Source organism: Anser anser (assembly GCF_964211835.1).
Source record: "Anser anser genome assembly, chromosome: 4".
Classification (NCBI taxonomy): domain Eukaryota; kingdom Metazoa; phylum Chordata; class Aves; order Anseriformes; family Anatidae; genus Anser; species Anser anser.
In genome coordinates, this window is record NC_139724.1 from 74,896,957 (window position 1) to 74,923,307 (window position 26,351).

The 26,351-nt window shown below is 37.4% G+C and overlaps 1 protein-coding gene across 15 annotated transcripts in view; it reads right to left on the reverse strand.

Annotated features, from left to right (window-relative positions):
- Positions 1–26,351, reverse strand: part of CTNNA2 (catenin alpha 2) — a 476,933-nt gene that overhangs the window by 339,692 nt on the left and 110,890 nt on the right. For 14 of the 15 annotated variants that reach the window (XM_083835463.1, XM_083835461.1, XM_083835462.1 and 11 more), the window contains 3 exons: positions 17,979–18,145; positions 14,047–14,166; positions 11,455–11,721 (listed from right to left, as the gene is read on the reverse strand). The exons of the other annotated variant lie outside the window; for it this stretch is intronic. In XM_083835463.1, coding sequence (XP_083691589.1) covers positions 11,455–11,721; positions 14,047–14,166; positions 17,979–18,145 — 554 coding nt within the window. The remainder of the gene's footprint in view (positions 1–11,454; positions 11,722–14,046; positions 14,167–17,978; positions 18,146–26,351) is intronic. 15 annotated transcript variants of the gene reach the window in all.

The following is a 26,351-nucleotide window of genomic DNA, read 5'->3' on the forward strand; positions in this document are numbered from 1 at the left end:
TTTGCTGAAATATCCAACAGCAATCAACAAGCACAAGCTAAACGATGGAGTTAATTTGAAAACACACCATATAGTGTATTAAAATGTAAATCAGGATTTAGCAACATGATATATACACAACATCTTCCTTTAACACCAAAAACGTTATCAGTTATTATGAATCAGCAGATGTTCAAATAAAGTTATTCTAGGCTAAATTCTGATTCCAAGTCAATATGTTTTCTTTAAATTAGTGAAGTATGGCTTTCCTGAAAGATCTGCTTACTTCTCAATAAAACTTCCGATTAATTATTCCACACACACAAAAAGCAGAACTCCCATTACTCTGCACAGAACAAGGATCAAGCCCTGAGAAACGTGCAAACTAAGTGAATGCAAAGCAGCTAGATGGTAACAAATGCAAGGATGTCAGGAAATTTATTAAAATTCATTATTTAATAAAAAGGAAAAATGGAAGAATTCTAACCAGATATCATTTTGTTCCAGCTCCGAGAACTGCTGACTTCACAGAAACAAGCGCAGCATAAACTGGATTGTGAAATAACATCTTGCATGTATCTTCTAGGGTCTGTGTTTCACAGCAGTAAGCAGAGCAGTTTTACAAGCATTTAAATTAGAAATGACTTCTCTAAGAGTTGGGCCTATGCATATTTATGTATCTGTGCTTTTCAGTCAAATGTTAATACTTAAGAGTTCACTGTCACACTTATGTTCGTAAGCACTGGGATTTTTAGAAATCAGCTGTAGAAATTCATCTTTACAACAGCATATTTAATTAAGAGTGAAATTGCATCAAACGACCTATCTTAGCAATTTGTGCCAATAACAAGAAAAAGTTGTAACAATAATTAGCTGCATTTTTTTAGATTTTCTGTTCCCTTATTCAAATACAATATTTTTTTTAATGATGAAAAATTGTGATTTTAATTACCCTAGAACTTGTCATGATCAAAGGTAGCAAGTACTTTTTACTAAAGACTAGAGGAATTCTGATAGCCAACTTGTTCTACTTGTAGTTGTAGCGGGTTTATGTGACAAGGTTTTGGAAGCGGGGGCCATAGGGGTGGCTTCTGTGAGAAGGATCTAGAAGCTGCCCCATGTTTGGTAAGGGCCCCACTGCTGACCAGAGCTGAGCCAATAAGTGATGTTGTTTTGTGCCTCTGTGAGGGCATATTTAAGAAAGAGGAGAAAAAAAAAAAAAAACACGCTGCGACACACAGCAGCTGGGAGAGTGAGAGGCGTGAGGAACAGCCTTGCAGGCACCAAGGTCAGTGAAGAAGGAGGGGGAGAGGTGCTCCAGGCGCCTGAGCAGAAGTCCCCTGCGGCCTGTGGTGAGGACCATGGTGAAGCAGGCTGTCCCCCTGCAGCCCATGGAGTACCACGGTGGAGCAGGGCTCCACGCTGCAGCCCGTGGAGGAGACCACACTGGAGCAGGTGGACCTGCACCGATGGAGGCTGCGGCCTGCGGAAGACCCCTGCCAGAGCAGATTCCGGGCCGGACCTGTAGCCCCTGGAGAGGAGACCACGCAGCAGCAGGTGACCTGGCAGGCGCTGCTGCCCGTGGGGGACGCAGGTTGGAGCAGTTTGCTCCTGAGGGATGGACCCCGTGGTACATACCCATACCTGGAGCAGTTCTTGAAGAGCTGCTGCCTGTGGGCAGCCCACGCCGGATCAGTTCAGCAAGGACTGCATCCCGTGGGAGGGACCCCACAGCACAGGGGACGAGAGTGACCGAGAAGGAGCGGCAGAGAAGAAGCGCTATAGACTGACCATAACCCCCATTCCCCCGTTCCCCTGCGCCGCTCGGGGGGAGGAGGTGGAAGAGGGCAGATGGGGGGGAAGGTGCTTTTAGTTTCTTTCCTTTGTTTCTCACTTCTCTAGCTTCTTAGTTATTAGCAATAAATCTTACCATCTCCCTATGCTGAGACTGTTTTGCCCGTCACAATAATTACTGCATGATCTCCCTGTCCTTTTCTCAACCCTTGAGCCCTTTTCATCGTATTTTCTCCCCATTCCTCTTCGAGGAGGGGGAGTGAGAGAGCAGTTGTGGTGGAGCTCGGCCGCCCACCCGAGTAAAACCACCACAGTAGTGAACATCTTAACCCATAAGGTTGATCAAGGCAACCTCCATACAGCGCTGTTGTAATTTTCATGTTTCAGCTAGAGCAAAGCAGACAGTTCTTCCATAAAGGTTTCACTTCTCCTCTTCCTCACATCCATAGGTATAAGGCTCCCTACCTACACGTCAACTTTCAAACACCTCTTAGGGAGTCACAAATCCCATTTTCCTCCTTAGAGGTTTTGGAAGACCCAGAACTCCACATTCTTCTATGGGAGCCAAGGACCTACCAAGGACATGTTCCTAAATTATTTCTATCCTTTGCTGTCCTACAGTGTGAACAAGCCACAGATCAAACATTTCCAACATCTCTGATCACTGAAACCCAACTCACTATTTTCACAAGCAGTTATGTCACACTGCCTGAATAAATTTAGGAAGTTCTGTGCAAGTCACATTCAAATACTGTTTATGCTTTACATAACAAAGTGTGTATTGTTAAGAGTCATAATTCAACCAAGCCAAAAAAGAAAAAAAAAAGAAAAGGACAAGATTTAAGAGATTTGTGGACTCTTTCTAAATGAAGAGGCCTTTATGACCATCAAAACTTATGCTTACGGAGGACAAAAGACAAAGAACTGCATTAATAAATTTTTCATCCATATTCCACAAAATATTTGTTTATAATAAATTTCTGATTTTCTATGCTACAGAAGTCTGTTAAGTATTTTAGTGGGATATTACGTTAATGAAAAGTCAGAACCCTAGAATAACTTAGATTGGAAGGCACTTCCAGATGTCACCTGCTTTAAACAGCTCCTTAAAGTAGAGCCAACATTGACATAGGGCCAGGCTACGCAAAGCTTTATCCAGTCATGTTGTTAAATCTCTATCCTTAGAGATTTTCTAAATCTCTCTGCCCCTTTTCAATATTTTATCACCTTTATGGTTTTTTGTTTGTTTTTGTTGTTTTCCCCCCTAATATTCAAACAGAATTTCCCTGGTGTCAGTTGTGTCTCATCCCATTACCATGAATCTCCAAGTAGAGTCTGGCTCCAACTTCTCTACTGCATCCCACAAGGCAGCTGAAAAATGCCAACAAGATCCTCCCCTCAAAAAATTTTCTTCTGCAGTCTGAAAAATTCCCAGCTCTGCCAGCACCTCATGTGTCATGTCCTAATGCCCCCTTGTCATCTTGACGTCTCTCTGTTGGATCTGCTCAAAATAGATGTCAAAATAGAAAAAAAAAAAAAAAAAAACACTAACTAAGAGAAGGTTAAGTCCCTGGAGAGGGACGCTTTATCAGGGAGTGTAATGATAGCAGTGTGTGAATCTAATTTGATAAGCTAAGAAAGAAAAAAAGCAACTCTAAATTTTGAAAAATATTCATGTAGTAGCATGAAACTGATAAACAGCAACTGCAATTATAGCTGGAGCTCTGCAGGTGGAGGAAATAACCTAGACAGAACAGAAATATATTTCAAGTGTGAAATCTGTGTATAACACTGTTTTGCAAAAATGAAAATCTAAGATAATTCCAGTAAACTGAAGTGATATATTAAATACCATGATAAACAGCAGGGCACGGCAGAAGAGAAATTTAATTGGGATTTAGGGCTTTGAGGGTCCTTTACTGACTCTTGTATTAATCTGTTGTGTGACTGGGCAAACAATAGCTTCTTTCTTCTATTTCTCTTTTCACACTTTATTGGTTCCTCTATTTAGAATGTAAAACCTTCAGGGCAGAGACCATTTCATAACATGATTCTCGGTGATTTACCACAATGAAAATACACTTTTCAAGGCCAATGCTACTGCAAAACAAACAATATGTCAGAACAAGGAACCAAAACTGCAGTGACAAATGCCATTTAAAAAAAAAAATTGATATATATCTTAGACACAAACAATGTCACTACCACAAGGCAGCATGAAAAACTGTCATTGTATAAAAAGGAGCATATAATATAGTGAGGGACCCAGTTTTTCAGAACAACGTGGGAGCCAACACTGTATAAAGAAGTGTTTAATGTGTTTCTTTGGAGAAGTGCCTGCACAACCATGAAAATAAATGCAGCGTGCTCACAGGTTTGTTTTATGTGTGTACGTCTATATCCCTCAAAAGTGCAAACAAGGCTATTTATATTTAATTTCTGCTTAGTGACAAATCAAATGTTTTCATCTGCCACTACGCTGTGTTTCAGATAGATACCACACAGCTGAGATTTGGAAAATACAACACCAACAGAGGAACAGTGCAACAGCACAGGGCGAAGGAGGTCCCCTTTTTCTAGCTCCCCAAAACACCCTCCTCCTGCTCACTCTGCTCCAGCACTGAACCTTTTGATCGGCTAGTTTGATTTGTTAAAAGAATAGAGAAATAAGTGAACATCTTCTCTTCTGGGAAGATAGGATGAATAAATTCGCAGCCGTTTGATGAATAAATGCTCAGGGCAAGAAGGTGGCAGATGAGCAGAGCCAGGGGCACACGAAGCAGCGCCAACCCCACCTCCACGCAGCAAGCAGCCTTGCTCGACTCCTTGCTCTAAATGGAGATATTACTTCCATGAAATATTGGTTATGTTCCCTTATTACATGTGTGAGTTAAATAAGCATCTCAGAGGTGCTAAATAAACACTCAAAATAGTAACGAGAGTACTTTAATTGGATAATTTCACTAAGTATGAATTTTGAGCTACTGACAAAACTTTAATATGTTTTGGATATAATCATTTAGTCACACTTATTAACAACAAAATAAGAAGCCCATAATATATTGAATAACGATGGAATAATTATATTGCTGGAGAAAATCTATGTTATGTATAGGCATATATATGTATGTGTTGATTGGATTCTTAAACTGTGTTTCATTTGTTTCCACTGTCTCTAACAAATTTGTTTGGAAGAGGGTTCACTACAAAGCCTGCTTTGCAAATAACCTGATTATTGCCTATTACAAGCCGTTGTATTTGAAAAGAAAACACAAAAGAAGTATTAGCATTAAACTTACAAATGGCATTATTGATTGGGAAATCTTTCCACGAGGCTAATTTACTACACAGGAGAACTGGGATAAAGCGTTTCAGATAAACAGAAAGGAGAAATCAAGAAGCCCACTAGGTGGTGCTCGTAAACAGAAAATAAACGCTCCGAGGCTCATCGGCGTTCTCAGTGCTAAAAGGGAAAAGAATGAACGTGCTCCTCACTGCTGGCAGGGAGCGGTGTTTCCCTTTACAGAGGTCACATTCCTGCTACAAGTTTGATACCCAAATCCTGTCATTTGCACTGCTGCCACTGGTGCGGTGGAGCTGACGTTTCCACAATAACACATATACTTTCCCATACATACACAAGCACAGATGAAACATTAACCACAAAAAAAGTCACAAAGCCACCTACCAAGACTAAAAGCAGAAGGAACTTCCAAAGCAGGTAAACAAAATAATTTGAGTTTCTTGCTGCTCAACTATCTCATCCTGCATGGAAAATTGTGAATTACGGCATTCCCTCCTATACAAATCTTACTCTAACAGAAAAGGCAAAGGTTTTGAAGAAAGTAAAAGAAAGAAACTAATGGTGGAAAGAAGGAATAATTTTAAACCAATGCCTTTTCCCTCTTTCCTATAGCACCAGGCCATGTGCCGCACGCCTCCATCCCTCTGGTCCTGAAGGCGAGAGCAAGGAACAGGAGATGGAGAATAAGAGGCTAAGGAAGGGATGGGAGGGCAGGTGCAAAGCTGTTGGCCAAAATAACCAAATGACATTAGAAAAGTGGAAGCTTGATCGGTACCAAATCAACTGAGTCCACATACACTGTTCTATTTAACTTGTAACTCCTTAGGGGAAAATAAATAAATAAATAGTATGCTGCAATGATATGGAAGAAAAAGCTCTTCAAGCCCCTTGGCACCACCAGGACCCTGAAAATTTACTCTGCTTATACCACCCCTGAAAGGTAAGGTCAGCATCCTCAAAGGTATTTCAAAGGTATTTTTTTGGAAACACGTTTAAATATACTGTAAAATACAACTTTTGTTGCTGTTGTTGTTATTCACTATTTTCTTAACGGGTGAAGGACGGCTACTCTGGGATTTTTCCCCATTCAAGGGATCTGAGGAGCACAGGAAGAGCCATAAAGTGCCTCACCAAACACGAGCTTCTGACATACAGGGATGCAGCCGGATTGCTTTCATATGTGAAATGATCAGCTCAGCACCATGGCAACTTAAAAGCCACTTCAGCTTCACAAGTGAAAAGAAAAACAATGTATATTTCAGAGTCATACATGAGATTATCTGATTTGGCATCACGCTCTCTCCATTCCATGCTAACCTGGCTGTCCCTATTTAAATTCAGTAGATAACTGCTGCTATGCAGAAATAGCAATTGCACTCTTCTTCCCTGGACACTAGAGCTAAACAAGCCTGGTTTCAATTTCTTATGGGGGACACGCAGTACATTTTTTGCAATTATTTCTTACGACTTCAATTCTGAAACAAACACGTTTCAATTCTTTTTTTGAAGCTCACATTTAGTCCATTTTCTTCCAGCATCACAAATCACTTCTCTGAAGAACATATTTACAAATAAATTGAGACTGCATAAACATTTTGAGAGATCCATTCCCAGGTTGGCCATTTGCTATAGTCATTTGCCCAAAAAGCAACATTTTAAAGGTAGTTATTTCATGACTGCATGATACTGCATCCCTTCTGTCTGCTACATTCACATCACCTTTGGACTACTCTTAATTTTATTAATAAAAAAAATAAAAATGTCCTTTGTTATTCCCTTGTTGTACTCAGGTATGCTGTCTTTTCAGTTTCTACCCGTTTTTTCCATTACACACGTTAGATATTTCGCTCCATTTACAGAGCACTGCATTCAGTAACCCTGAAAAATGTTTTCAAGGCATTATTCATATCTCAGAAAAGTATGTTATGATATTCCACTTATTAATTATGAACTCCATTTACAGCCTGGAGGACAGGGACCAGCGCATCAGCCACTTTGTTTCTCATAACAAGCAGTCATCTCCCAAATGCTAGACTTGAATTCTTTAAAAAGTTACTGAAGATTGACTTTCCCTGCCTGGAAGCTTTCTGTTCAAATCCTTCTAACAAAACGTGGTGCATTTTCAGTAACGTAAATACAGAAATACCTTACATAGGAAAAACAAAAATAATTTTAACCACCTCTTTCACTTTTCTAGCAGATCAATCGCTTTATAAAAGAAATTTCCATATTCATTCAAGATAATGTGATTGTGAAATCAGATGGTAAAGGAGTGACAGGCACAGCAGCTCAAGATGTAACACAGCTGAACGTTGCTGGTGAGCAGCTTTAAAGACAAATGGATGTCTGCACAGAGAAACAATAAATCACTGGAGCACTAAAATAACATCAAGTGTAAGGTGCGTCTGCTTGAATTAGCATCTGTTAAAAAACTGGGACTATATATATATATTTTTAACAAATGCAATCTCATTTCATTCCATTGATAGATACAGAATAGATAGATACTTGCCAATTTATTATGTGTACACACACACACAAAACTCAAAGAGATAGGCAGCTAAGCAGCCTCATCAGTTTTCATATTTTCTTTCTGGAGTAATACAAAAGGTGACAGGTATTGGCTTTTAGCATCAATGGAAAACATTTTCTTTTCTCTCTTTTTTTTTTCCCCTTTTTTCCCCCTTTTCTAAGTCAGAGGCTTTATATATTTTATCCTTGACTCATAATTCATCATGGACAACACAAGCCCTGCTCCAAACACAGAAATATTCATTTTTATGGATCAATATTTACCCTCACAGCAAAAAAGATGATTACCCTACTTGTTCCTATCAAAACATAAGCAAGATATTTAGAAATATTTAAAGTATTAAGTATTTTAGGGTGCCATATTTTAAACTCCGATAATTGGAATTTCAGCAGTGCTTACACTTTCAGAGTGTTGTTTGCACATCCCACAACTGCCTTTCCAGAAACTAGGAATCCTATAATCACAGAATCATTAAGGTTGGAAAAGCCCTCCAAGATCATCTGGTCCAACCATCACCCTATTACCAATGTCACCCACTGAACCATGTCCCAGCCTTGATCCATGATCTGCCTGGAGGCACTCTCTGGCTCTCTGGAGATGCCCAGTGCCCAATAAACACCATTTCTTCATGTCACTGACAGCATGTGGCAACAGCAGTCCCTTGGCAATGGAGAGGCTGAGACCTACTCAGCCTTTCCAGACCAAAACTACCGTTTGCTCAGTGTAAGCAGAGTATTTTCAGAGTTCACAATAAGTTCTTAGCAAAGTAACTTGCAGAAATTTGGGTAAGTTTCACAAGCGGAGCAAAAGTTGTGCTCTTAGTTGCAGCAAGAACCCAGAATATTAAATGAACATAAAGTATATACCAAACTTTAATAATTAATTCTGTCAATAGTAAATCCAAGAATATCTGCATTTAAATGATCTGAAAATAATGCAGAAACATTTAAGTTAAAGGACAAAAAACAGGTATTAGGCATGTACTTCTGAATCTTTCATCAATCAACTTCAAACAGTACTTTAAAGCAGCAAATGCTGAGAAGAAACAGATTTGTGAACTCTTCATTTCTACATAAACTATCTCTGAGAGGCAGTAAACAATAACTCTTCCCAAAGACTTTGCTGCTAATAACTCACAGGTGATGTTATACCACAAGTCACTCAGGCATATGACACTATGCAGTATAACAATTAGCCTAATCAAACACAAAAGCTGAAGTGTTTAAAATAGGTGGAATAATTATTTACATTACATGAGATGATATTTTGACAGAGAAAATATTCAGGCAATTTACACTGCAGTTATTTGAAGTGTTAAACCACAGAGCACTGATTCTGAAATTTGAAATACTGAAGCCTGGTAAATTACTGAAACTGGTAAATGTTATGGAAAAGTTTGCAAACCTTTTTTTTTTTGATATGGAAGAATTATCTTGTTATACAATACCAGGCTTAGTATGCACTTTATAACAAAATCAAATTGATCTCAGTCAACATGTCTGATACTGTAGATAAATGCACTATGAAATCACTCTCGCTGCAAAAACTAACCTTCCTTTCCCTTGCCCACAGGGTACTTTTTTTTTTTTTTTCCATGCCATATTTGTACCCATGACATAGTTACACGAGACTGGTAATTTTGCTTTCTTGCTTGCTTGTAAAATATATGGGTAAATTCAGAATCATCCCACGACTAAGGCTTTCCCTGAAGTTTGGGGAATGTTGTCTCTGCTACGAAACTGGGTTCAAATAAACCTCATTCAACGGCTAAGCAGTGAGGCAAAATAGGAAATGTAGTTAGAAAGCAGATGAAGCAATACTTGCAGCCTTTGTATCCTTACTAAGAGATGAAAATTTTTGTTTCTTAAAATTCAAAAAATTCTCAAAAATAGCCTGTTTTTCCACATGTAACTATGAACAGAGCATGATACCATGACTATACATCTCACATACACATTTATGATGCCTGCAACATTGCATAAATTGTAAAAGACTTTACCTGCGGAGATAAACGATGAACAAATAATCTCACAAAGAGGCAGGGCACAACATCAGATGCCTCGCAGTCTCCACAGCCCCATGAATCACTAAATTTACTTTCACTAAGCACAATGACTCCCTTTGCATTGACCAGCTGCCTTTTCCAGATAGCAGTAGCATCATCAGTTTAGAACTGCTAAGAGTCATGTGTTTTCTGTCACTGTTTGTCAAACCTCTGCTGTCCGTAGCACACAAAGTCCCACACAAAGCCAGAGGGCAATCAGGGATATTATTCTCAGGACCTTACCAGTATGGGACCTGTCAGCTGAGAAGGCTCTGAAAACCAGGCAGAATTCTTTAAATCTTGACCCACAACAATATTACAGGAGAAACTACAGAACTAGAAATATAGACACTAAAAAAAGATTGTATCGTCAATGCAGGCAGTACTGCTTCTTTAATCTAAAAGCATGATGAAACTTGAGCCCATCTTTGAGTCCTGCAGTAGTTCTGAATGGTTTTATCGGTTTCAACTTCTGCAATTCCTTTTTATTCACTACATTTGCAACTTCTTTGGCCAGTGAAGGAGAAAATTGATTATCCACCCTTATGCAACCCTGCCTCATTCCCAGAGCATGGCTTCTCCTGTGCACCACATGAGGCACCACAACATGAACAGAGTATGTTTTCTAATGGCATGAACCCTTCTGCTCCTCAGCTACCAGCCTGTACCTCTCTTCCTGTGCCTATCCGCACATTTTCAGCTGTCATGTTTCCAGATCTGTCCCCATTTCCCTTTTGCTATTATTTGTATACTCATTCTCTGCCTTTTTTACAATATCTTTCTCAGTTCTTGAGCTTCCATTGCTCCTGTAATGTTTACTCATTCGATTACCATCTCCACAGCAGGCCCGATGACAGTAAACCAGAGATGCAGAAGAGAAGCCCAATCCACTAGGACATGAGATGAACATCCTCTACAAATTCCTCCACTTTCAGTCCAAAATACAGTAGGATTTAATAGCTCCTGAAGGTCTTACAGGTGCTTGCATTGCAAATTTGTGCATTAGTCTAAGAGAAAAATACACCATTACCTAATAACAATTTTAGCAAACCCTTATATAAAATTAGAATTAATGGGAAAAAAATATTTTCATATACTGTCTTCAAATGAAGTTTTTCTACTTTCTAAAAGACTGCGCTCAAGTCTGAAATGGGGAAATATATATATATACATAAAGAAAAAAAGGTTTGTTAATGAAATTAGGTGTTAAGAAAGTTACTTAAGCAAAACTGGAGCTGCTGCTGTAACTGAGACTGCAGCACCTTGTCTGCAGCTAAAGTTACTGATAACAACTGTGTTTGAAAAGATGTTTGACTCATATATTTGATGAACATAATTCATGACTCAACAAACACATTGTTAATGTTTCTAGGACACTATTTTCCACCAGCATCTTTGTTTTCCTGTTCTACCTTCCTCCCTGACATGCTGGACAAATATGATTTTACCATTCAACAAAAGGCATGAAAAACGTCACAGAAGTAAAACTGTCAGATTAATCACACTTTGCATTATTTAGAACTATGTAGTAGATTTTTCAAGGACACTAGGACAGAAGACAACTTCTTTATAACAGCTGCAGCATATGAGCAAAAACTCTTATAATTCAAGTCCATTAGCAGCAAACAACAATTCCTCATTAAAAGTAACAGAAATCAATCTGCGCTTTGCCTCTGCAGTCTAAGGAAATTGACCTGAATGAAGAGAGAAATTTGAGTCCTGTTCAAAACCCACTCAGTTAGAAAGCACTCTCGATTTAATGGTGAAACACTTCATTTTCTGCACACTTCTGATACTTACATCGAATTCATTTAGTGCAGCAGCAAGCTCTCCTATGCCAGTGTGCCCCTTGTTCTCATCAGTGGGTGAGGTGGCCTGGGCAGCATTGGAGATACCAGCAATTGCTTCTTGTACCTGCTTGAAGACATAATCCCTGTTGGCCCTAGTGGCTGCAACATCAGGGTGACGAAGAAACGCTTGGGATGCAGTGTACAACATCGTGGCATTCTTCTTCAGAGCACCTCGAGCTGCAGCCATCTCATCCCTGCAGTGAGGATCTTTCAGTTCCTGCAGAAAGACATACAAATATTTGGTTGTGAATTGAAGTTTTAGTGTTAGAATGTATTGTCTACACTGTCACTGTCTAGTGATATTGCAGAGATGGAATGACAGAATCTACCATAAATCCCACAAAATCTCCTGCTCAGTAAAGTCCATTCTTTCTGTGTAGCTACAGCTCATACATTTTGCTCACAAAGAGCAGAATTGTTCTTAAAGAGCCCATATGTATGCCTTATTCAAAGGCCAGCATACAATTAAGAAAAAAAAAAATAGTAATATTTAAAAAATCTGTATTTTCTCTTCCTGATTGACTGGATTCGGCCTGCTGATTCCATAAAGGCAACAAGAGTGCAGCAATATCATTGCAGCATCATCGCTGCAACATCATATTTTTCTTAAATACTATACCTATGTCCTTTACAAAATCACCGTAAAATAGACCTTTAAAAAATAAAAAATAAAGAGATTTTATTAATGAGTATGGTTTTAGTTCATGAAGACCCTGTAAATATGCCCCTTGTTATTTTTGTTATAGGCATAATTATATTTTTGTTCTGGTTATTTAATTCATGGAACATATGCTTTATGGGTTCTTAAGAATTATGAATATTTCATGAGTTGGATTCCTCCTAAAGATTTTTTTTCCCCCTTTTTGTCACGGAAAGTCCATGAATATGTCTTGCTTTCCTGTCTACCACTGCTGTGCTTTTAGATGCTTTTTCCTAGGGTTTTCCTTGCATATATAAGGCACATTTGCCTTTTCTTCATATTTTGCTCTATTTCTCACGTGTTTTGCTTTTTGTTTTACTGACATATACTTCCTTTTGTTTCTTCTGACAACAAACGTCAGATATCATGCCTTACCTTACCACAATAAGAAGACATTGTTATTGTTATCGTTATTGTTATTTTATCCACAAGGAAATTTATTTATACACAATATCCGTCTGTCCATGAAAGCATTCCAAACGTTAGGTAAGGTTGTCTTAACAACATTCATAAACAGTAAGAAAACACTATTGCTTCTGTTTTAAAATGGTGAACAAAGTATCTTGGAGAGCTGAATAGTTTACTATAGTAATAGTTTACTAAGCTGAATAGTTTTACTATGTTCACACATAGAACCTAAGGCAAAAACTAAGAAAGAACCCAGATGTTCTGGGTTTAAAAGGTTTTAGCCATTCATGAATTTCAAACACATGACTGATAGACAGTTCTCAAAGAGAATTAAGTTACTAAAAGCTTTGTCATTTATAAAACAGAAGAGATTAAAGGAAAGCATATGAAAATCTAAGTACTACCTTCTAATTCTGTCAAGATTTTCAATAAGTATATGGAATTCTTTAGTAGCACTGTAAAAATGTGGAGGAAGAAGGAAAATTTGAAAGGTTTATACTAACATTTTCTGTTATCTTATACAATCTCCAATAAGAACTTGAGACATATACCTTCATTAGCTTTCCTATTCTTTTTTCACTTTTTCCTTCTGTAAAAGAAGTGTCTGAATATACAAAATAGCATTGTTTACATGTTACTAGGTTTTACATTTTTAATTTGTTAGAAATATACATGTGATACAGAAGTAAATTGGCATCACCGTAATGCAGAAAATAAATAGAAGGAAGAACGTGAAAAGCCAACTTTCTAAACCAGGTGTGCTGTGCCATACAAAGACAACATCCCTGAAAAATTAGCGGTATTCAAACACAGCTCAAGTTGAAGAACCCTTACACAGCTCCATAATTACAGACTGTCTAGACTCTTTGAAAGAACAGTGTTTAGGAGAAATTTCTGTTTAACACAAAGTTGTGTAATTACAGGCGCTGAATAAATGTAATCATGACTTTCTGGTTTATTTTTCCATCTGCCTTAGTAATAAATGAATTGCCTTTTTAAGTATCTAAAAACTAACAATGTTGGTTTTAAAAACAAAAAGTAGATTTCACTTCTTCCAGAAGCTGAATTAGACTAGACTACTAAAGAGCGCATGCTTTTCCAGCTGTCAGAGTGCCCTCAAGTCAGCATAGGTTAGAATTAAACAGGAATAACCATCAAGTGAAAACTGTTCTTAACCTCCTGAATCACTTGCCTTTTCACCCTTTATTCCATTATTAATGGAATCCACTTGAACAATATTCTTAAAGGAAGTAATGGCATGTTCAAAAACTTCATCACATTCAGAAAAATCAGTATGATTAAATGATAGGCCATGACATAGCAATTAATGATTGTACATTTTAAACTAGACTTGAACATAAAACATTGAACTTGAACATAAAATCTTTAGAACCAAGTCTAACTTTCTCAACCACTGCTTTAGAATTCACTCACCTGTTGTCGTCTAGCAGCTACATAGTTCAGTTTTACCATCTCTTTCCCAAATTCTTTAAAGCGATTCGCTAAATCTTGCTCGTTTGTTGCATTTTTCACTGCTTCGAGTGCTTCCTCTACCTAGAACATGACACATCAGCTCTGTTATCATTTTAATCCAGTTGCACTATTTGACAAAATCTGTAATTATTCTATCCATTGCTCCTTATTATATGGATCCAATTTAGCTTTGAGGTCCATCACTGTACAGTGGCTTTATGATAGTCCCACTAACTTTAATTAGGTTTCTTAATAGAGGAGCTGTCTGATTGCCATTCTGCATGTACTGTACTTTGGAATCACATAAAGACACTGTAAAAGAAATAGTTATATTCATTTCCCCATTCATATTTATCAGATGAAATGTTTAATATCTGTGGGTTTTACAACGAAAGAGATGGATATTTTCTTAATGTGTGGTATAGGCTTCATGTGAAAATACAGTGAAGTTGTTAATTCTGGACAAGAATTTTAAAGAAAGAAACTAAAACTTACTGTTAATATTTAAATTTACCCTAATGTTTTAAAAAACTGCATCATTGTTAAACAAATGGAACAATAGATTTAACCCAGAACATAGTTACTATTTCCTTTTTCTCAGCTTTACTAGGAGATTCTTTTCAGTTACTTCAAAACTGAAAAAAGAATCTATCAAGGAAAACAGAGCTGCAGTTCTTCAGTCATCCTGTAGCTAGCAGACAAACATAAAACCCTGGTTACACTAACAAGTTAATCTATTAAATCTATCATAAAACTTTGCCTTATGTATAGCAAGAAAAAAAATATATGAAGGGATAAAATGTTCTTTCAACACAGAAAGCAAAGTAACTTCTCCTGTGACTAGGCAGGAATTCAGATTTGTATTTCTCTCCCTCACAAGATAAAAATGCAATTTCAGGCAAAAAGATTGAAAATTGAATACCTTCTATTCATCCTTCTTTCTAAAAGCAATTGCTTCAATTCATGAGAATGTGTATAAGCTTTTAAACAGACACATTTTCTCCTCTAAGAGAAACAGCTAATTCTGATAGAGACATACTCCTATACAAGAATATGCTCGCAGCTTATTCTTCAAATGCCACTGGAAATCCATAAATTCGGTAGAAGATAGCGTCTAATGATTTTAGAAAAGAAACAAATATGTGTAGAACTTGTCTTTTAGTTATTTGTGTGGCTCTAACTGTATTTTTCTACCTGTGAGAGAGGATATTTGTATTATGATCTCTTAACTACCTTCTGTGGATTCAAGACTATCCACAAATTACAGGGCAGTAGAATAGCAAACTCATAGATTTCTATAGGAAAAGCTATAATTCCAGAACATAAATCTGTAGCATTGTTGAAAATATTTTTCTAGGCCAGAGAGCTGCAAGCTACGCCTCATTCCAAATCCAATTACCTCCTTTTTTCTTAGAAAGCACAGCAGTTTTCAAAGCTGAACTATCTGACTCCTTAACCGTTGAATAAAAATTATAAAAGCATCACTGCACGAACTAATTTGCTCCTGCAGGTTTCCCTGCAAAATATGAACATCGCTCTTTCAGATCAAGAAGCATTTACATTAAACCACCTGAATCTCTAACATTTGTAATGAGAAACATGGGCATGACAAACTGATGTACATTTTTGTAAGCCCTGCCAGCTCTCTATTAAATAAAATTGCTAGAGGATTTGTTACAGATTCCACTCTGATAATCACATTTTGAAAGACGTTGATTATACTCTACTGTGCGTTATCTACTGTACAGACCATGAAATTTCAAAATGAATAAACTGGTTACTGAAGGTATTTGAAAGGACGCAAGCATGAAACCCTTATTTATTTATTTTTATAAAATTACTTTTTAAAATTCATTTCTGAGTAACTTCACTATCCTTAAAAAAACACAACCACACTCAACTATACAGATGGCTTCCCCTGATTAACTAGCACATACTTAATTACTATAGACTCATAATGCTTTATGTCCATCATCACATTATATTAGTGAAATTATCACATCACATATTATATTATTACTGAAAGAAATGACTGAGTGTCCTTCCAGATCACAACTGCATATATCCCCTCTGAAACATTCATTAAAATGCACTATTTATGATGAAGTCTGAAGCATAACACACTCCTTTGACATGCTTTCAATGAAAACTCATTACAGTACATTGTAGGATCCCTGCAATCAGCCTTCATAACTTTGACATGGTGAGTGATTTGAGTTTATTAATTTTATGGTTAACTTACACTAATCTTTGAATGTTACCACTGAGTCAACACAAGAGCTGTCCCATAGTAATAGTTTTATATATATGTATGTGTATATATATATATAAACACTTTTTTCCTAGTAATTTATTTTTATCTAAAACTACTTTGCATTATAAAATGGTAAGATAAAATAGTTACGCTGTCCAATCCTCAAAAATAAATTATACTTTTTAACCTGAAAAACATAATCAAATTTAAGGTCCTGAAATTGAATTTTGCTACAAACAGCCACAGACATCTGGGTTCATTCAGAACAGGAGGCTAGGATATTCACAGTGGTAACTGACAAACGCAGACATTACAAGCCACAGTGCCGTACACTGTCCTTGCAAATCCAGGGTGCAAACTGTGTCAGTAAATACACCCACTTCCAAAAGACTATTAGGCATTTGTTTTCTCAATAACATAGCACACTGCTGTAACAGAAGGAGGAAATCTCAGATGTGAGAACAATATTTCTCACCACCTATGAAAAAGCTTGAATTTTAATCATAGTGCTTAGAGAAAGCTGTTGTTCATAATATTAAGTGTTAGTCTCACTAGCAAAGGATTATTTGAATTATAGTTGTTTAGAGTATTATAGTGGGGAAAAATTAAAAGCATATTCAAGAGAGATGATGTTTACACTGAACATAATCACAGAGCCATGCGTGACAGCTATGAGAAAATCATTCTGTTACTAGAGCAGAACTCACTAGTATACGTGCAGAAAAATCTGCTTTTTTCATTATAAAAACTGTTTTCATACTATTTAGCTTATCTGCACAATTTTCCAGTTGAAAGGTTCCCATAGTTTTGCAAAAAGATTATTTTACAGTCACACTGTTAAAAAGACAAACTAAAGAAAATACTTTGTAGACAGTTATTAAAAAGAAGGCAACTCCTCTGCCAAACACACACATATACTCTGAAGGCTTTAAATATTCTGTATATGAACTTCTGCAGAAATTTGTTTTGTTTCAGAGTTTTTGGTTTATTTATGCAATAAAAATGTAGTAAAACTAACTAAAAACAAGCAAAAAAATAAATCCCAGTTTCTATTTCAACGACTTTTAACATGCCCGCATAAAAATATGAATGGTTGCGACTAAATGTGAATACTAATCCATACCAAGATGTCTCGTCATCTGTAATTCCTCTTTATTCTGTTTCATTGATGACTGATTAAGCACTTGTACTATTTTGTCAGAAAGAAAAAAAAAGATTCATCTTCTGACACCTTCAGATGTTGTGCAGACTTCAAGTACCACAACTGTAGTACCTAAACTCTGCCACAAGGTAGCAATACTTTACAAGTACTGAGTTAGTAAACGATCCAGGTAAAATGCAAAGTGAGTCAAGCAGATGCATCTGTTCAGTGAAGCGGGGTGCTTATCAGCAGTACTACTCCAGTCACTGAAGACATCTGACAATTTTTGCTTTAAGTCTCCAAAATTTCATTTCCTTAAAATTAGAAAATGAATTAGACCAATGTGGAAATGTGTGCTTCATCCTAATTCCTGCTCAGCACTGAAAATAAACACGGAAATAGAGTAAGGAAATATGAGCACTGACATTCACGACTGACTTCTCCCTATTTTTGTATATACAAAATGTAAAAACAATACAGAACGTTAAAAATGCATACAATTTTGAGATGTGACAGGAGCCTCATGACGTCAGCCATATCAGCCAGGATGAGCAAGCGAGTAACGGCAGAAAGCAAGGCACGAGCAGCCCGCACCATGGTGCCTCGTTTCACAGAGGAGCATGGGTCGTCAGCAAACTCTGAAGAGGCGATTCTCATTGTTTCTCCTAGAATTGAAAATATTATAATTAAACAATAGTTTTACATGTGCTTTTTTTTTTTTTTCCAGCAAGTATAAACCATCCACTAATTTAAGTGCTCTTTGGAAAATATTAATGACTTAGTACCCAATATTGAATTGCTCAAGGGAAATACATTTTTAAAACGTGTACAGCAACTGCCTCGATATTTTTCTGCCCTTTTTCTTTATTCCCAAACCACTGTTGTTGTTCTACAGCAGTCACCTGTAACAATTAAGAAGGAAAACAAAAAACCTAGACAGACTGCTGGGCAAACCACCTCAACAAAAGATAGATACTGTGTTACACAACTACAGAACTCACCTCTGTCGGCAGAGAGGACAGAGTAAACCAACACTATTGTCCTTCCTGTATCTCTCTACAGCTCCTTCTTCCAGCTACATCCTCCTTCAATCCTGCAAGAACTCCTTGCCTTCTTGCTCACATACATACTTACTCTGTGTTTTTCCACCTAGAAGAGCTATCACTTCTACTAGAGAATTTTTCAAAAGAAAAAAAAAAAAAAACACAGAGTAACGGAGTAACCATTGCTGCCATAATTTCACTGTCCAGTCTTCTCTTATCACTCCTTGTATTCTCCATCCCAAACTGCCCTGAAACGCACATCCCACCCCCCGGCCCCCCACCCCCAGCTCCCATAGTTGCCTTTCTATGGACTAAGCAAAACACTCTCTGGGATAATAAATACCACATGCGCTGCCTGGATACATTATTCCTGTTTAATTTTAGCAATGAATCATACCATATCCTGAGTTGGAAGGGACCCACAAGGGTCCTGGAGTCCAACTCCTGGCTCCACACAGGACCACCCAAAAATCAGACCATGTGTCTGAGAGCGCTGTCCAAATGCTTCTTGATCTTCTTGACCACTTTCCTAGGGAGCCTGTCCCAGTGCCCGACCACCTCTGGGTGCAGAACCTTTCCCTAACACCCAGCCTGACCCTCCCCTGTCCCAGCTCCATGCCGTTCCCTCGGGTCCTGTCGCTGTCCCCAGAGAGCAGAGCTCAGCGCCTGCCCCTCCGCTCCCCTCGTGAGGGAGCTGCAGGCCGCCATGAGGCCTCCCCTCGGCCTGCTCTGCTCGGGGCTGAAAAAAACAAGCGATCTCAGCCACTCCTCATGTCTTCCCCTGTAGACCCTTCACTATCTTTGTAGCCCTTCTTCAGACACTCTCTAATGGTTTTCTGTCCTTATATTGTGGCACCCAAAACTTCACCTAGTACTCGAGGTCAGGCCGCCTCAGCACAGAGCAGACGGGGACAATCACTTCCATCGCCCAGCTAGCCGTGCCATGCCTGAGGCACCCCAAGGTACGGTTGATCCTCCTGGCTGCCAGGACATGCTGCTGGCTCATGTTCAGCTTGCTGTCAACCAAAACCTCAGATCCCTTTCTTCGCCAAGAAACATAATTGTGTTATTCAATACAATACTTGGTAAGCAGTTTGAGATTTTTAAGGACTAACTTCACTTCTCCATTTGAGTAGACAGAAGTATTAAAAAAAAAATAAACATTTCTTAGTGCTTGTGCAATGAAAGAGCTTAGGCTCCTTCCATAAAGCTGAGATCTAGTAATTGTATGCTAATACAGAAAATACTGCTTTTAAAGGAGTAACAGTAGGGCTAGGTTGGAATACAGTAGCAAAAGGAAGACAGGGAGAAGCTGAAGGAAAATATCAGAAAGAAGGGTGAGCTACAGAAATAAGTAAGTTGGCAAGATAACGGCGGAAAAGGCTTTGAAATCAAATTGGGAACTTCTTTTCCCCTTATTTACAGGGAGGAATAAGTGACATACCTAAGCATAAAAGAGTTTAAAAATCATAACTCCCTTACAAAGATTTGGTAATCCAATTTAAGCAAACACAGATTGTGAAGCTCAACTGAAAGGGAAGTATTACATTAATTACATGGAAATGTGATTAACATCACACAGAGATCAGGTAAAAGCTGATATGTAAAAATATATACGTATATATGTATGTATAAAATGTGAATGAAAAGTAAACAGCACACCTCTGGAAGTCAAAGAAACTAATGGTTTAATGCAGTGGTAATAGAGAAAGAATTGCACACATCATTTCCTTTCATATATGACTCACAGAGGACAGTGAAGTGGCTTCTAGTGTAGGACATTTGTTTTTTCTGTAACTACCAGAAAAGCAATAGAACACATAGACCATGCAGAAATAATACAGAACATGTTTCAGACCATAATTTCCCAAAACTATGTCAACCACCTAAAAAGTAAGTTTTTCACTAATGATCTGGAACGCAGCATGATGCATTTAAATTTCTCCAGTTACTGGCAGAATTGTACAGTTCCAGAAACAGGAACCTCAACCTGACACTGAAACTAAAATTTAAAAATTTATGCTAATCGCTAATCTGAAAGGAATATTGTAACATCAAAACTGAAATCCAACTGATTCCTATTTGTGATGTGAATGTCAAGGATGAACTGACTAGAATATAAACTTCACATTAAATGCTGAGGCTCCCAGAAAAATCCACTGATTCTAAAAGGTTATTAGAATGTTTTTAAGTAAGCAGACTACACTCTTAAAAATTGTTATAAACTAATAAAACACTATTCTAGGCAACAGGGGAAACACCATCACTTGCTGTCACCTTCATCCTTGTAGGAAATGGGTGATTACATCTTACTTCTCAACACTGTCAGCTGAAAAATAACAAAGTGAAAATACATCATCTTCCTTAAGAAATGGGAGAAAAACTATGGATTCAAAGTAGAAATTTGGGGATGCTACTGTTAATCCACTCTATGAGAAACACACTTGTGTGTTTTAAGGGACTTCAAAATGGAAAACAACCCAGTACAGAAACCTCAAAACTAACCTCTCAAAACCCTTCAAAACTAAGCCAGCCCAGCTACGGCATACAAACCCATCTGGGTTAGATATATAGATATATATCTATTGGAATTATGATGTGGCTATGCCAAACAAAAACAGTTTTTAAGACAATCTATTTAGCTTTCTTTGTACTGTTAGCCACTGAAAAATGAAAGCTCCAAATTCAAGTTGCTTTTTAAAATCCAGCATTCTCTGAATCATAAACTTTCAGCAGTTTCTATATTTGAGTTTATGACTTTCTTTTCAAACCAGTTTTATTTATTCATATAATACAAGAAGCTGAATTAATAGGTTTATATTCGTTTTCACCTATCTTGCTACTATAATGCCATCAAACCCACCCCACTGTGAGACAGTGACACTTTCAACCAGGCAGGAACAGCACATGCTGCCTGACCAACTAGCAAAGGGCAAAAGCAGTTTGCACCTGCCTTGCTCTTGATGTGAACACAAGTCTGAGTTTGTATTTTTTCTTCTCCCTCCAGTTGCCGATTTTTTATTTCTTATTGTTTTGGTATTATGTTTATATTCTTTTGTATAGGTTGAAACTGGAAAACAAATATATTAGGAGTTAACAAAAGATCAATAACTATATAAGCCTCATTTCCCTAGGAAATCAGGTTGAAAGAGGAACAAAAGCTATTTAGAATGAGATATTAACACAAACTTTGCTACTATGTTGAAAAAATTCCTGTTTCTCTTCAACATAGAAACTCTCAAAGAATTTCTAACATGAAATCAACACCTATTTACATTCCCTTTAGGACCATTATAGCAACATTCAAAAAAATACCAGAAAGCATAGTTTCCCATAAGACAATGCAAATAGTAAAGGAAATAGCCCAAATGGATAATACCCATCAGAACTCTTCGTTATTTTATTACCATTAAGACTACACATTCTTTCTGTAATTTGTGTGCAGTGTATCTTGGATGATAAGTCAATAACACACACTTTCAGAAGACGACTTCTAATTGCTCATGGCTATGGCTGCATACTTTTCTTAAATTTCCATAAGGTTGTCAAAATTCCAAAAATGTTTCTTAAAAGACGAGGAACAAGCAATCATTGCCAGATAAAGAGACAATAAAATAAATATCCAGACACGTTTTAGTGTTGTATTGCATAGCACTCCAGAATCAAAGTTCTAGGTATCAACAGCTCTTGGCTCAGAGTGTGCTAAAAAATAAGGATGAAAGCTTTGCTAATCATTTGAGTCAGTGACTCAAAATATTCCATGGAAAGTAAGAGGTTGAGTGCAACCACAGAATAACTGAGAATCTAACATGTGGGCAAGAGTTAGATTCAAATCTCCTAACCTTTGAGCCAGAATGTAGATAACTGGACTAATTTAATCAGTGTAACAACTGGGAAGACATCATCTTCCCTTCAGTCACTTATTAAAAGAAACTATCACAGCTTTTTGTAGAGAGCCTGAACCAATATGAACTCCCAGAGCATAGCAAGCTGATTGAACCCAAGGGGTATGTGTAAGGGTATGAAAATATCAAGGCTTTAAGTCTTGGTATTTAAGCCCAAAGTTGGTTTCAGATGAGATGGAAGTGATGCTGAGCATCCAGTTATAAACCTTTTGTATGTGAAAATACTTTGGTTTTAAGTATATCCAGCAAGCTTTGGATTTTGGAACCAGATGCCCAAGAGTTCTTTAAACTCCATTTCAATATTAAAAAGACTTAACAGATCTTTGCCAAATCTTCAGTCAGTAGCACTGTTAATATTCATCATTCAGATGAATATTTACATTGAACTATAAAAGAAGTTAATGACAGTTGGTAATTGGCCAGTGGCACCAAGGAAACAAGCAGAAAAATTACCTTCTTAGGCTTGATTACTCCAGCAGATATAACTAGCAAACATATTTGAATCAACAGTAGTGGACAGAGAACGCATGGAGAGGCAAAACAACAGCTTAAAAAGTTTGGTTTAGATATTCAGCATTTAAAAGCTAGAGTTAAGTAAAAAGAATCTTCTCCTAAGTAATTAAGCAGAAAGTATTAAATATAAATAAAGTATTAAATAAATATAATATAAATAAATATAAATAAAGTATTAAATATAAACCATTAAATATAAACCATCTAAACAAAACCCAAAGGAATTTATATAAAAGTTCATAGCAGGTTGTTTGACCCTTATAAAGAAATAGCATTTCACAATTTTAAATCTAATAGTCTAGCAAGCTAGATGTTACTAGGGAGCAAGGGTTGTCTATCTCAGTGCCAGTTAACATATTCTTATCCTTGTACAACAGTGGTATTAAACCACTCTTAGGCCAAAAGTAATGTTGGAGCTACAGCTAGTAAAATTACTTTTCAGAGAAACCGTTTTATCTGAAAAAAAGCCAACCCTATTATTTTCAGTTATCTGTTTCTTTCCAAATTCATTTCAAGTTATTCTGTAGTCAGTATTAAATTACTTTCAGGGCAAATTAGGTCAGTGCAAGAAACACAGACATCTTGAGTCATCAGGTCTGCTTCCTTGCTACTGCAGACAGTCATGTCATAATATAATTAATAATAATCTTAATATGATAATAACTACACTCATAAATTTACCAAGCTTCTATCTTTGAAGCAGCTCAGACATTTAACCCCAATTAATCCTACTGGAAGTAGGAAATTCATTCCAAAATGAACTCCAGTATCTGACTTTTTTTTTTTCCTCATTAGAGACACTTTAATTCCATACTGGCTGTATTTATAGTTAATTTATACCCATTTCTTCTTATGCCCCATTTGTCCTTCCATTTAAATAAGTATTCTTCTTCCACTGTGTTTCCTACTGTCCCTTTTTCACTTCACGCATTTTTGTGATAAGCATGACAGATTAAAGACAACATTTCAGTCTCCTCTCTTGCATGGATTTGCACAGCTAGCCCTGTAATCATTTCAGCCCTATGAACTGGCTGTTTCTGGAATATATGTGATAAGAACTGCAGTTTTCTGGGAGATACCTTATCATTCTCAGCTACTAGAAATACTTCACCTGATACTCTGAAAGTATACGTAGAGCTTTTTCATAGGCACGTCATGTCTGCCATTTTCTGACTAAGATCCATATACCAGATTCTTTGGCACCTTGCTTTAACAACAAAGTATAAATTTATTTTACATTTCTTAAATGAGAAGTCTGAGTTGGGTTAGTAGGCGATTTATGAAACCTAGGTCATTCAGCAGAGAAAGGCCCTATCAGCCACATAAGTACTGCTCACCATTAATAAATAACTAAATAAAAACCAGAGAAAGACCAAACAAAAATACTGAAAAATACTGAAATCCAGCCTAATTCCTGAATACTAATGATCACTCCACACCCTGCTGCTACTGTGAAATTAGGTTTCATAGATGGACAACATTTCACAGGCTAGGATCCATTTTGGTTGGGGCTGACAGTTTTTGGAGTTTTTGGATTTTTTTTTTTGTTGCTGCTGTTTGTTTTGTTTTGAATCTGAGTAATGACTAGAAGGCTTTAAGTTATTATGATATTTTAATGACAAAGTTAATATTTAGGTGCCGGGATCTCATCTGCTTGAGAAGATTCAAACCTGCAGTTACTGACTCCTAATACCACTATCAAAATCCATGCTTAGATTTGAAATTAGTCAGATTGAGTCATTTTCTCTCAACAAAACCACAGCATCTAGAAATTGCATCTTCTAGATCTCATTCTCACACACACAAAAAAAAGACCAAAAAAACCACCTTTTTTCCTTAGATTTTCAAAATAAGATATCATTTGATTTGCAATATTAAATTTGAGGAGTCATATAGGAGCAGATAAAGATGTCTTTACGTGTATTTATCCAGAATCATGTACACATACAGGTCACACAGTAATTTCCGTTGGGTAATTCAAGTAACACAAGCTTAACTTCTGCAAAAAGCTATCAAGGGATGATTGAAAAGGTCACCAAAACTCTGAAAGATACAGCACTTATTGGCTCATTCACTCCAAAAACGGAATGAACGGAATGTCAAAAGTGCAAAAGGAAAGGTCAATCCAATGCACGCCTCATGCTGAATCCCACTGAAATCTCTACTTCTCTTCACTGAAGTCTTAAATTGGAACAAGGCTTCAGCCAACTGGATTGTGCTAAGCGAATACTATACGTTGAAAGTGAAAATCAACTTGACTAAAAAAGAGGCTGAAAAACAGATGAAGTCAATGAATCTTTACATATATGCATATGTATATTTAGCAACTATTCAGGTTCCTATTTTTTACTGAAAATATTTTTATTATACCAGTAGCCAGGACAGGTGTTAATAAACAAGCATCCTATGCTGTTCTTAAACAGACATACGCACACAAATATACGTGCACATATCAAAGAGAAATTAAAGGATGATGACACGATTTTTTGTAGAAAATTAAACAACCTCCAACTGCAACTGTCAAAAAGCAACCATGCTATTACCACAAATGTGGACTTTCGCAGAATTTACAAAAAAAAATCAGTGTGGCCACATTAAGTGGAATAACAGATCACTCATATATATTTACAAAAATAATAACCTGGCTAACTAACCGGCTGTTACTGGTACTACCTGGCTTTGGGAATCCCCAGTTCCTGAGACCAGTGGGAAAGCAGGAAGACAGGCTTCCCTTTGGTGGAGGAGGATGAGGTCAGGTAACATACAAACAGCCTGAACAGGCCAAAATCCACGGTCCCTAGTGGAGTGCACCCACAGTCTCAGAGGAGCTGGCTGAGGTCATTCTCAATTATCTTTGAAAGTTCGTTGTGAATGAAGTCCCATGAAGACAGGAAGAAAACAGATATCACTCCTTTCTTTGAGAAGGGTAAGAAATTGGATTCAGAGAGCTATAGGCCAGTCTATCTCACCTCGATCTCTAGGAAGGAGATGGAGCAAATGATCCTGGAAGTTCTTTCCAAATTTATGAGGAAGGTGATGGGAGCAGTCAGCATGCATTCATGAAGTGAAAACCATGCACGCTCAACCTGATAGCCTTCTACAATGAGAGGACAACGATGCCCAGACAAGTTGTGGAGTCTCCATCAGTAGAGATGCTCAAAACCTGACTGAACATGGCTGTGGGCAACCTGCTTAGCTAACTCCGCTTTAAGCAGGGCTATTGAATTACACCACCTTCAGAGGTCCCTTCCAGCCTCTATGACTGTGTGAAATCTCTCCCTCTTCCAGATTTTGAACAACTTCAGGATCTTGCACTACAGCAGTGCTGGTACAAGACCAGAAGTGTGTGATTTCTTAACTCTGGAAGTCAAGATGATCTACTCTCTGGATTTTATCAGCTCTTTCCTTCA